This window comes from Carlito syrichta, unplaced genomic scaffold, assembly GCF_000164805.1.
Source record: "Carlito syrichta isolate Samal-C Ts95f unplaced genomic scaffold, Tarsius_syrichta-2.0.1 Scaffold126652, whole genome shotgun sequence".
Lineage (NCBI taxonomy): Eukaryota > Metazoa > Chordata > Mammalia > Primates > Tarsiidae > Carlito > Carlito syrichta.
Window position 1 is genome coordinate 207,188 of NW_007070748.1, and position 12,831 is coordinate 220,018.

The window sequence follows — 12,831 nt, forward strand, 5'->3', positions numbered from 1 at the left end:
ATCCCAGGGAGACAGACTGACACCACGCGTGCCTGTGTCTCCCTGCCGCCTGTGTGGCATCCTCACACCCAGAAGACAAGCGTGCGTCCCTCCCCCACAGGCATGGGCTCTCAGAGGCAGAGCTGAAGGACGTCTTGTCCCTGGATGACGAGGTCCTGCAGGCTGTGTACCGGGTCTGGGCCCCTCCCAGCAGGGAGCTGCTGCGTTTCCCCCCCTTGCTGTGGGTGCGATTACGGCGGGACCTGGGCTGCTGTCTGGCCCGGCGGCCCACAGACAGCGCCACGCTGCTGGTGGTTGCCCACAGGTAGGTCCAGGTGGGACCCCCAGGATGGAGACGTGCCGACTGGGCTCCCCCAGGCCAGATCCTTCCTCATGCTGCATTCCCAGGAACGCCTCCTCCCAAGCCCAGTTAGGCTGGAATACCAGGGACTGACACAGCTAATGCTTTCAATTGCGATGAAATTCACATAACACACAATTTATCATTTTATTTTTATTTTTTTGAGTCAAAGTCTCACTCTGTTGCCCAGGCTGGAGTGCAGTGGCACACTCACAGCCACCACAGCCTCAACCTGCTGGACTCAGGCAATCCTCCTGCTTCAGCCTTCCAAGTAGCTGGAACTACAGGTGTGTGCCACCATGCCTACAATAAAAATGAAAAAATTAGCCAGGCATGGTAGCACGCGCCTGTAGTTCCAGCTACTTGGAAGGCTGAGGTGGGAGGATCGCCTGAGCCCAGCAGGTCGATGCTGGGGTGGCTGTGAGCGTGCCACTGCAGTCCAGCCTGGGTGATGGAGTGAGACTCCAACTCAAAAAGTAAATTAAAAATGAAGCAAATTTATGTAAGGAAAAAGATGGGCCACCTTAGAGACCAATATTGGGTAAAAAATAGTGCAGGTGATTGGCAGACACGGCAAGCTTCCCAAAGGGGGTTAGGACTGATTGGCCTTTGGAAGTTGATTCTGGGGCGACCAGTGACCACCCTGAGCTCCGCGAGCCCCCAGATCCACCAACCTGTGTCCGCCCTCCACAGGCAGCTGGTCAAGGTGATACGTGAGCGCTACCTGTCGGGGCCCGAGAGGGCCAAGAGACACAGCGCCCTGGCCGACTTCTTCTCAGGAGCCTGGAGCCAGGGCACCAAGAAACTCATTACCCTGCCACTTGTGGGGAAGCCCCTGAACTTGGACCGCAAGGTGAGGTGCCAGAAACCTGGTTCCCCCCACAGCCTCCACCCGCCTGTTGTGGCTCCCCCCTTCCTTCCTTCCCTCTTTTCCACTCCTGATCTCTTCTCTTCTTTTCCCGCTGAGGGCAAGTTGTCTCCTTGCTCCTAGCATGTTGAGATGGATATGACACCCCCAGCCCAACTTTTCAGAGGGGGAAAAAAATGACCTCAATATTTGGAAACATATAGAACTGCTGCAAATTCCTGGCATCTGGAGCTTAAGCTCGCTACCCTCTGACTCTGTGTGAGGTGTACGTTTCCCAAACCCACCCCCCTATCTGTTTTAGTCCCTCTGATACCTTCCTCTGAATTCTGTGGTACAATCCAGTTTCCAGCCACAAGGTCCCCAAGTGCATTGAGCACCTTATAAACAGCACTTAGTGGCCAAGTGCAGTGGCTCACGCCTGCAATCCCAACATCATGGAAGGCCAAGGCGGGGGAGGATCACTTGAGCCCAAGAGTTTGAGTCTAGCCTGGGCAACCAACAGAGACCCTCTCTCTACAAAAAACAGGAAAAAATTATGGCCCTTGCCTGTGTAGTCCTAGACACTTGGGAGGCCAGGAGTTTGAGGCTGCAGTGAGCTACAATTCTGGCCTTGGAACTCCAGTCTGAGCAACAGAGCAAGACCCTGTCTCTTAAATAAATAAATTAAAATTAAAATAGCACTTATTTCATCTTCTAGTCATGAAAGCAGCATGCAATTATGGTGAGATACACAGAAATAAAAGATTAAAATAAGCCACTCCCTGCAATTCTGTCATTCTGGAGCCCCTTGGGTGCAGCCTCTTCCTAGTCTTTTTTCTCATGTGCCTGAGAGCGCTCAGGTTTGGCATCCTTAGCTTGGATGCCACACCTTCATTTTTGCCTCTCAAATACCTCAAGGCTCAACTCAAATGCCTCTTCCTTCAGGAAGACTTCCAGTATTTCCTACCTTCTCAATTACTTGTTCTTTTCTCTGTGGTCCCTTCAATCTGAGCTAAGCAATGTAACTTATCCTTTTAAACATTTGGAAATAATTTTTAATTTACAGAAGAGTTGCACCAAGAGTACAGAGAGCTCCTATGGACCCTTCCCCCAGATGATAAAATCGTGTATAACCATAGCACAAGTGACCACAACTAGGAAATTATACTTTTAATCCATTGATCATGGCTCCATTTTTCTTTCTTTCCTTTTTCTTTTTGTCCCCCTTGCTGGACTGGGGAGGCCAGAGGCAGAACCAGGCAGGCCTGTATCTTTTTTTTTCTTTTTTCTTTTGCTTGAGTTGGTGTCTCACTCCGTCGCTCAGGCTAGAGTGCAGTGGCACGCTCACAGTCACCCCAGTGTCGACCTGCTGGGCTCCGACGATCCTTCCGCCTCAGCCTTCCAAGTAGCCAGAACTACAGGCATGCACTATCATGCCTGGCTAATTTTTGATTTATTGTGGAGACGAGGTTTCACCAAGTTGCCTGGGCCGGTCTCGAGCCCTCAGACTCAGGCAATCTACTCACCTCTGCTTCCCAAAGTGCTGAGATTACAGGCTGAGCCACAGAGCCTGGCCAGGCCTGGTTCTTTCTTGGTGCTGAGCTTTCTCCTGTCCAGTGACCCACAGACCCACCCACAGACCCTCTCCTGTGTACCCAGAGACCCTGTAGGCTCAGCCTCATCCCGTCCCTCTAGGACATGGTCCAACCTCCTTTCTGGTCTCCCAGCCTCAAGACTTCTTGCCCAGTCCAACCTCCCAAGAAATGCTCTGACAATCGAATCTGATCATGCCTCTCCTCTAATACTGCCCATAGTTCCCCAGTGCCCTCTGTCTGGAGCCCAACCTCCCACCCTGATATCCAGTGCCTTCATGTCTGCTGCCTTCCTACTCTCATTCCCGCCATGCTCCCTGCCTCCCTGCCTCTCCAAGCCCTCAGCCCACTCCCTCACACCTCCAGACCCTTGTCCTTGCTGTCCCCTTGCCCTGGAATGCCACTGTTTCCTGACACCTTTTGCCAGACAAACTCCTACTTATCCTCTGAGGCCCAGCTCCATTCCCCCAGCTCCAGGAAGCCTTCCCCACGTCCCCTGGCTTGGATTCCCTGAGCTCACGTATCCCCTTCTGCCCCATCCCTGGCCGTGGGGGCCGTGGGCTGTGCCCATCTGCCCTCAGGTCCCCATCCCTTCCAGCATTGTCTGGGCCCTACCTGGTCCTGCCACAGAGTGAACAACTGTACCGTGTCCAAGTCCCAGCCTCCCTTGTCTCCTGCCAGGTGGCCCCCCAGCCCCTGTGGTTCTCGGACACGGTTGCAAACCTGCGGAAGCTACAGGAGCTGCCCTATCACCTGCTCCATGCGGGCCGCTGGGAGGAGCTGAAACGGGAGGTACTGGGTAAGGGTTGCCCCACGGAGGGCACTGGGCACCGCTCCCGCCTAGTAGAGCTATGGAGGGCGGAGGTCCTCATGGCATCTTGGCTTCTCCTGAGGCGGAGGTTCCCACAAGGGCGACTCCACACCCAGGAAACACTGGGTGTCTGCAGACACTTGTGGTTGCCACCACTTGGGAGGTGCTGCATGCATCTCATGGGGGGAGGCAGGGATGCTTCTCAACACCCCGCAGTGCATAGGATGCCCGCAGAGAATGGTCCAACCCCAAACTTTGGTAGTGCAGAGGGTAAGATGCCCTGCCTTGGCAGGAAAGTCCATGTCTGTCTGTCTCCATCTATCCATCTCTCATCCATCCATCCATCCATCCATCTATCCAGTCAACCATCAGTCTACCTATCTGCCCATCCATCCATTAATCTACCCATCCGTCCATCAATCCATCCATCCATCTCTGTGATTCTGAGCCAGGAGAGTTTCTGCTCCCCTGGGGGACCCTTGGCAATATCTGCAGACATGTCTGATCATCACACTTGGGGCTGGGGGCGCTCCTGGCATCTGGGGTGGAAGCCAGGGTTGCCTCTCTACGTCCTGCAGTGCACAGAGCAGCTCCACGACAGGGAGTGCTCCAGCCCCAGATATTCATGCTGCTGAACTTGGGAAGCCCTGGATGAAGAGAGGTGACTGTCCACCTTCCAGGGTGGACTGGAGGAAAGTGGGTACTTCCTTCACCCCAGCTTCTTCCTGCAGGGAACATGAGCTGGATTTGTTGCCGGGGCCTCTCTGGGAGCATTGAGGACCTACTGGCTGACTTTGACCTGTGTGCCCCTCACCTGGACTGCCCCGAGGTTGCCCTGGTCCGTGAAGCCCTACAGCTCTGCCGTCCTGCTGTGGAGTTCCGAGGCATGGGTGAGTCTGACAGTTGGGCTGGGTTGGGCCACTCTGCACTGACTAGAAACCAGCCCTCTTCCCTGAGTCGTGAGCCAGGCTTTCACTATCCCTCACTCTTTTCCTGTCTAAACCCGTAGGCTTTTCCCCAGTGCGACTTCTAGAATTAAAAAACAATTTTTTTTAGAGACAAGGTCTTTCTCTGTCACCTGGGCTAGAGTGCAGTGGCGCGATCACAGTTCACAGCATCCTCGACCTCCTGGATTCAAGCAATCCTCTCGCCTCAGCCTCCCAAAGTGCTGGGATTATAAGAGTGAGCCATCCTGCCTGGCCCACCTTTCTTTTTAAGGCTGAATAATACTCCATTGTATGGCTGGACCATTCATTCATTCATTCATGTGTCGATAGACACTTGGGTTGTTTTGACCATTTAACTGTGGTGAATATTGCTGCTGTGAACATGAGTTTACATGTCTCTTAGAGGCTCCTCTCTAGGCTCTTGTCGGCGAATGTCTAGGAGTGGAGTCGCGGCATTGTACAGCAATGCTGTTTAGCTTTTTGAGAAGTCACCATATCATTTTCTACCGCAGCTGCACCATTTAACAGTTAAACTATGGGAGGGGATAAAAACTTTCCTTTACCCTTCTAAGTTCAGTGACAGGGGCCTGCAAATTAAACTAACAAAATACAGATTAACGGGAGGAAAGGCACACAAATTTTAATTTTATGTGTGCAAAATCTTCACAGAATAAAAGTGAAAACCCAAAGAGGTAGATAGACCCAGGGGCTTATATGCCATTTTAATAAAGGGCAATACATTGTGAAGTGTGTTCACAAATGAAGAGGAAGGTATTCAGGGTGCCCAAGTCCCTGCATCCCATGCACCTTCCCATGGATGTGAACAGCATGCCACATAGGATGTGCAGAGGTCTGTGGTTCCTGTACAGAGCATCAAATCCTGGCTCTGCAAAGCATCCTCGGACCACCAGCTTCTCATCCCCACGGCCACCAGCCCAGGCCAGCGCTGCCATCTCTCCCCCCAGCCCCTGCAAAGCCTCTTCCCACGGCTGCTGGCTTCCATCCTCAGCTCTCAGAGCATTTCCACCCAGTAACCAGAAGAACCTCAGGAGAGTCTCACTAAGTGGTTTGGGGTAAATACCCTTCTGGGGTTGGGTTCGGTGGCTCAGCTTTTAATCCCAGCCCTTTGGGAGGCCGAGGTGAGTGGATTGCCTGAGCCCGCGGGTTCGAGACCCGCCTGGGCAACTTGGCGAGACCTCATCTCTACAATAAATCAAAAAATTAGCTGGGCGTGGTAGCGCGCGCCTGTAGTTCCAGTTATTTGGAAGGCTGAGGCGGAAGGATCGCCGGAGCCCAGCAGGTTGAGGCTGCGGTGGCCAGGAGCGGCCACTGTACTCCAGTCTGGGTGGCAGAATGAGATTCCAACTCAAAAATAAATAAATAAATCCCGCGCCTTTGGGAGGCTGAGGTGAGTGGATTGCCTGAGCCCGCGGGTTCGAGACCCGCCTGGGCAGCGAGACCTCATCTCTACAGTAAAATCAAAAAATCAGCTGGGTGTGGTAGCGCATGCCTATAATTCTGGCTACTCGGAAGGCTGAGGCAGAAGGATCGCCGGAGCCCAGCAGGCGAGGCTGCGGTGGCCGGGAGCGGCCACTGCACTCCAGTCTGGGCGACAGAGTGAGACTCCAACTCAAAAAAAAAAAAAATACCCTTCTGGCACCACAGCCTAAACGGCGTGTATGACTTACCCTCCTGGGACACGCTTGGCCGGGTCCTCGGCATCCCAGACAGGATGGAAATGCCCAAATGTGTGTGCCCACTCCCAGCCACAACTTGGCGTCCCCAGAGCCCCGGTGGGACCCCCCTTCCAGCCCCTCTGTGGCCCCTTTGGAGCTCAGCCAAGAGCTGTTTCTCCAGCCTGGGTGGCAGAAACAGCCTTGTCTGGCCACCCCGAGGCTTGCCATCCCCATCTTCCCCAGCCCTTGCGTTTCCATCACTGCACCGTGTTTCCATCTGTCTTCACTCTTAATTTGTATTATTACTGTCTTGAGACAGAATCTCACTCTGCCGCCCAGGCTGGACCAGTGCCCAGTGGTGTGACCATAGCTCACTGCAGCTCTGACCTCTTGGGCTCAGGCGGTCCTCCCATCTCAGCCTCCGGAGTAGCTGGGACGACAGGCACCACCACGCCCAGATAATTTTCTAATTTATTGTAGAGATGAGATATTGCTATGTGTCCCAGACTGGTCTCCAATTCCTGGCCTCAAGCAATTCTCCCACCTCTGGCTCCCAAAGTGCTGGGATTCAGGTGTGAGCCATGGCGCCTGGCCACGCCCTCCGTGATCATTTCTGCCATTTTTCTCTCCCACCGCCTGCTGCTCCAGACTCTGAACTCCCCGAGGGCCGGAATGTCTACTCCCCCGCCACCACCACATTTCTGCCTGACCATATAGAGCAGACCCGGCCAAAAGTGTGGGTTTGTGCCTCACTGTGTCAAGTCACACCTTGGCCACTTACGGGCAGTGTGGCCTTAGGAGCTGCCTGCCACCCCTCCCCCACTGCACAGCCTTCGGTTTTCTCACCTGCAAAGTGGGGGTGCAGACCCGCTATCCCACCTTTGGCTATGCAGGCCAGCTCCTGTGGGGCCATTGAGGGCCCTGCCACCGTCACGGGCGCTGTTGACGTGGATGACTTTGGACAGGCCATTTCCGCGCGGAGCCACAGTTTCTGTCATCTGCAAAATATGGGACGGAACTCACGCGTGTCTGGGTCCCCCCACAGGAAGGCACTGATGTCTGCAAGCACGTGCACCTTTCTCATGCATTCACCCAACTCCCACGGGCCACCTGCTGGCACCGCAGCCATGGTGTCGGCTTCTACGGAGACCCAAGGGAGATGGAGCAGTGGAGGGAGACAGCATAACACACTGAGCAACTGCATGAGACAGAGCAGTGTGTGAGAGGTGCTCCCCGGAGCCGTAAACCTCGCCAGGAAGATGCCTTGGACACTGCCTGGTTTAAGGGAAGATTCAAAAGCCCAAATCTGGCTGGGCACAGCAACTCACGCCTGTAATCCCTGTACTCCAGGAGGCTGAGGCAGGAGGGTCGGATCACTTGAGCCCAGGAGTTCGAAACCAGCCTGGGCAACATAGGGAGCCCTCATCTCTACCAAAACAATTTTTTTTTTTAATTATCCAGACTAAGCCGGGCTCGGTGGCTCAGCCTGTAATCCCGCGCCTTTGGGAGGCTGAGGTGAGTGGATCGCCTGAGCCCGCAGGTTCGAGACCCGCCCAGGCAGCAAGACCTCATCTCTACAATAAATCAAAATATCAGCCGGGCATGGTAGCGCGCGCCTGTAATTCTGGCTACTCGGAAGGCTGAGGCGGAGGGATCGCCGGAGCCCAGCAGGTCGAGGCTGCGGGGGCCGGGAGCGGCCACTGAACTCCAGTCTGGGTGACAGAGTGAGACTCCAACTCAAAAAAAAAAAAAAAAAAAAAAATTAGCCAGACAGGTGGCATGTGTCTGTGGTCCCAGCTACTCGGGAGGCTGAGGTGGGAGGATGGCTTGAGTCCAGGAGGTCAAAGTTGGGTGAGCCATGATCGTGTCGCTGTACTCCAGCGTGGGCGACCGAGGGAGTCCCTGGCTCAGAAAAATTAATGAACTAAAACCCCCGTCTCAGCCCATTCTCTTCACGTATCTTACAGGAGGGCCTGTGGCTCCCCGCCCCAGCGCAGGGTGGGGCCTAGAAGCAAATATCACCACCAGAGGGCGCTGCCTGTCGGCCAAGTGCTCTCAATATGTCCAGCATTTCTTGCAAGCTCAGAGAGGCCACCCGACATCCTAAACGCTCCAGCGCCATGGGCATTCCCGATTGCCCGTTGGCCTTGTAACATGGCACCGTGCCGCTTCTAATTCTGTGGGTGTGTTTAATTTTTATTTTAAAGATATGAGGTACAATTTAGGGTTAGGTATACAAGTGGCCATCGTACAGGTAAAGTTTGGGCCTCTCTTTGGTCCCCACTTCACCTGGTTTGAGATCAGGTCCCCTTATTGATGAACAGTGCCCTCCCCCCCTTGTGTGTTTTTTTTAAATAAATGTCTTTTGAAGAGCAGTTTTAGGTGCACAATTGAGTAGAAGACCCAGAGATTTCCCATATACCCTTTCTCTGATTCTGTCTTTATTGAAAAGGTTGCTATTTGGTTCATCATGGATTGAGGGGTTATTAATTTTGATGTTTAAAAAATATTGCATTAAGGCCGGACGTAGTGACTCATGTTTGTAGTCCCAGCACTTTGGGAGACCAAGGTGGGAGTATCGTTTGAGACCAGGAGTTCAAGACCAGCCTGGGCCACACAGTAAGACTCCCATCTTAACAAAAAAATTTAAAAATTACCCGGGCATGGTGGTGCCTGTTGTTCCAGCTACTTGGGAGGCTGAGACAAGAGGATCACCTGAGCCCAGGATGCTGAGGCTGCAGTGAGCCGTGAGTGTGCCACTGTACTCTAGCCTGGGTGACAGAGTAAGACACCGAATCAAAAAAAAAAAAAAAAAGATAAAGAAAGAAAGAAAGAAAGAGCATGGAAACTGTCTGTGTCCAGTAGAAACAGTGCTTCATATACCCACACAACCATTCTATTTTTCACTTTCAGTACAATATTTTATAATTACATGAGCAATTCAGCACTTTCTTTTTTTTTTTTGAGTTGGAGTCTCACTCTGTCGCCCACACTGGAGTTCAGTGCAGCCTCGACCTGCTGGGCTCCAGCGATCCTTCCGCCTCAGCCTTCCGAGTAGCCGGAACTACAGGCATGCGCTACCACGCCTGCCTAATTTTGATTTATTGTAGAGATGAGGTCTCACCAAGTTGCCCGAACGGGTGTCGAACCCGTGGGCTCAGGCAATCCACTCACCTCTGTCTCCCAAGGCGCGGGATGACAGGCTGAGCCACCCTGCCTGGCTTCAGCACTTTCTTAACACAGGCCTTGTGTTTGATGATTTTTGCCACCTGTGGGCTGGTAAGTGTCCTGAGCATGGTGAAGGTGGGCCAAGATATAACATGTGGTAGGGGAGGTATGTTCAGTGCATTTCTGACTCACGATATTTTCAGCTTATGATGGGTTTACTGGACAAACCCCCTTGGTTAAATCAAGGTGCATCTGTGTACTCCGCGACTGAATTGCTGGGGAAATGGTCTTTACTTATCCAACACTCATTCACTGGGCGTCTACAATGTTCTAGGCACCAGGAACTCGGTCATGAGTAAGGCAGATGTCACTCCTGTTCCCGGGAGGCTAGAGGCCTGGGACAGTGGAGGAGGCTAATGGTCGTCCGGTAAACACATACACAAAGTCAACTCGCAGCTGGGTGTGATAGGTCACGCCTATTATCCCAGCATGTTGGGAGGCCAAGGATGGAGGACAGCTCTAGGCTGGAGGATCAAGAACAGCCTGGGCAACATAGTGAGACCCCGTTTCTACAAAAAAGACAAAACTTTGCCAGGCGTGGCGGAATGTGCCTGTAGTCCCAGCTACTCAGGAGGCTGAGGGGGAAGGATCGCCCAAGCCCAGGAGATTAAGCCAGCATTGGGCCACTGCACTCCAGCCTGGGTGACCATCTCAAAAACAATAATAATAGTAATAGTCATCATCATCATCAAATTGCAAGTGTGATCCGACCAGAGCTAGGGGGCATGGAGGGTGGACTGAACCACTCTGTGCAGAAGTGATCTTGGGGCTGAGATGAGGGTGAGGAGAGCGTCAGCTGGAATGCAGCGGCAAGCATGAAAAGCTGTGTCTGCTCACTCTTGAAGGCCCTGACTCCGTGACAGCTTTGAAGGTGCTTTGAAGACAAAGCGGGACAGAGCACATGGCCCCGTATCTCTCTCTGAGTTGCTCTGTTCCTGCAAAGATAAATCACCCCAGTCCCTGTCTTTTTCCACACACGAGATAATGTCTGACAGGTTGATGGTTATGCCTCTGTAATCTATAGCCGGATGGACTCTTTCATTTTTGTATTTACTTTGTCTTGCCCAGAGCAGACAGATTAATTTTTTCTTTGAGTGACACACCTTGTTGCGATTTTGCTTTAATGCAGCTTCTGACAAGCTTGATGTGATTTTGCATACACTGGATCTCCACTCCCTGTGTGTGAACCGCAGGCTGGACACTGTGCAGAGCTGGCTGATACAACCTCCCGAAAGGGCCACACTCCTCAGGAAGACCCCTTTCTAAAAAAACTAGACTCAAGGTCTCACTCTGTCACCCAAACTGGAGTGCAGTGGTGTGCTTATAGCTCACTGCAGCTTTGACCTCCTTGGCTCAAGCGATCCTCCTGCCTCAGCCTCCTGAGTAGCTGGGCCTATAGACATGTGCTACCACACCCAGCTAATTTTTAAAATATATATAATTGAGATCTTGCTCTGTTGCCCAGGCTGGTCTCAAACTCCTGGCCTCAAGCAATTCTCCTCCTCAGCCTCCAAAAGTGCGGGAATTATAGGCATGAGCCACCATATCCGGCTAGGACTTCTGCATAAAACTGACATTAACTCTAAAAGCTTGTGTGTTTTTCCCCCCTGTTGGCCAACAGTTGGTATGAGAAACGTAGGGTGGGGAAGTGTTCCAGGCAGAGGGAACAGCATAGGTGAAGGCTCAGAGGCTGAAAAATCACCGGATACACTTAAATTAGGGGTAAATGTGTCTGGCTAGCAGGCAACGAGGCAGAAGAGGAAGGCAGGGGCCAGGATCTGAGATGTCCAGGCTTCTCTCCCACCCTGCAGTCCCTGCAGGGAATGAGGACTCGACAGGTTGGGCTCCACCGGGAACTCAACCGCATCCCTTGTTGCAGAGTGGAGTCTCCTCTACACAGAACTCCTGGCCAGACTTCATTTCTTTGCCACCTCCCACCCAGCACTGGTGGGACCGCTGTGCCAGCAGGCCCAGAGCTGGTTCCGAGTGTGCCCACACCCTGTGCTGGTGCCCCTTGGAGGATTCCTCCAGCCTCCCGGAGGGCCCCTCCAGGCAACCCTCACCGGCTGCCACAAAGGTGAGTCTCTCCCAGCATGGAAAATCCCACCAGGCCCCAGCTTGCCCGGGGGCAGCGGACGGCAAGTGTTTGGGGCTGCTTTCTGGGGTCCCCTCCACCAGGCTGGGGCCCCCAAGAGTGCCGTCGGGGTCTACGCCTGCTGTCTCGTGCTGAATCAACCCTCTCTGCCCCCGGGAGCTGAGGATTACTGGTGTGAATACTGCCGATGCACCCGGAGCTAGAGGGGGCGAGGGGCTGAGTGGCTGAGTATGTGGGTGGGCAGGGGGGCCCCTGAGGGGATGGCAATGTCCGGTGAGGAGGGAGGAGGGCTGAGGGGCTGAGGGTGGAAGGACGTGTGGCTAGGAGCATGGACAACTGATGGAAGCACGGAAGAGGATGGCTGGATGCGGGGAGGAAGGAGGAAGGGTTGGCAGGTGGGCTCCTCCCACTGGGGGGGATGCTTCCAAGCTTCTCATCTCCAAGAGCTTTGGACCCATCTGACAGGCAGTTTCCGCCGTTTTCTGGCTCTTGAGAGGCCTGGAAGCTGGGAGGTGATGCTTGACTGGCCCTGAGAGGCTGATGAAGCTGAAGGCCGTCTTGAAGCCCAGAATGTCAGGGAGAGAAGAGGGTTTCGTCTTGGGGTTTTTTTGAGTGGGAGTCTCACTCTGTCGCCCAGACTGGAGCGCAGCGGCCGCTCCGGCCCCCGCAGCCTCGACCTTCCGCCTCAGCCTTCCCGGTAGCCGGAATCACAGGCACGCGCGGCCGCCCGGCTGATCTTTTGACGGGTCGTAGAGACGAGGTCTCGCCGCCCAGGCGGGTCGGAACCCCGCGGGCTCGGACCATCCGCTCCCCTCAGCCTCCCAAAGGTGCGGGATGACGGGCGGAGCCGCCGAGCCCGGCTAGGATTTCGTTTTTGTCACTAACTTGTCATCTGCTGCTTCTTCCATCCGTCCCACCCACCCATCCATCCGTCCTCGCGCCCCCCATCCACGCTTCCGTTCATCTCGCTGCCCGTCTGCCCAGCCAGCCACCCAGCCATTCGCCCGGCCCGGTCCTCCAGCTGCCCCCCTCACAACCCCCATCCACCCAGTCAGCCGGGCAGCCATCCATCCACACGGCCCTCTCACCCTTGCACCCGCTCACCTGTCCCTCCCTCCGTCTGCTCATCCCTGCATTCTGCCATCCTTCCTTCCATCCGCCCATCCATCCTTGCGCTCGTCTTTCCGCCCCTTCCCTGCCGGCGCATCCATCCGTCCCACCGCTCGCCCACCCAGTGACTGCCCTCCCACACGTCCACCCCTCAGCCAGCCAGTCATCCAGTCGGTCGTCCAAAC

At 54.2% G+C, this 12,831-nt stretch overlaps 1 protein-coding gene across 1 annotated transcript in view; it reads left to right on the plus strand.

The window, feature by feature from the left end:
• Positions 1-12,831, plus strand: part of NWD1 (NACHT and WD repeat domain containing 1) — a 67,736-nt gene that overhangs the window by 26,548 nt on the left and 28,357 nt on the right. Inside the window, 5 exon segments of the mRNA XM_008048780.2 lie at positions 101-304; positions 1,034-1,193; positions 3,461-3,578; positions 4,322-4,480; positions 11,321-11,518. Coding sequence (XP_008046971.2) covers positions 101-304; positions 1,034-1,193; positions 3,461-3,578; positions 4,322-4,480; positions 11,321-11,518 — 839 coding nt within the window.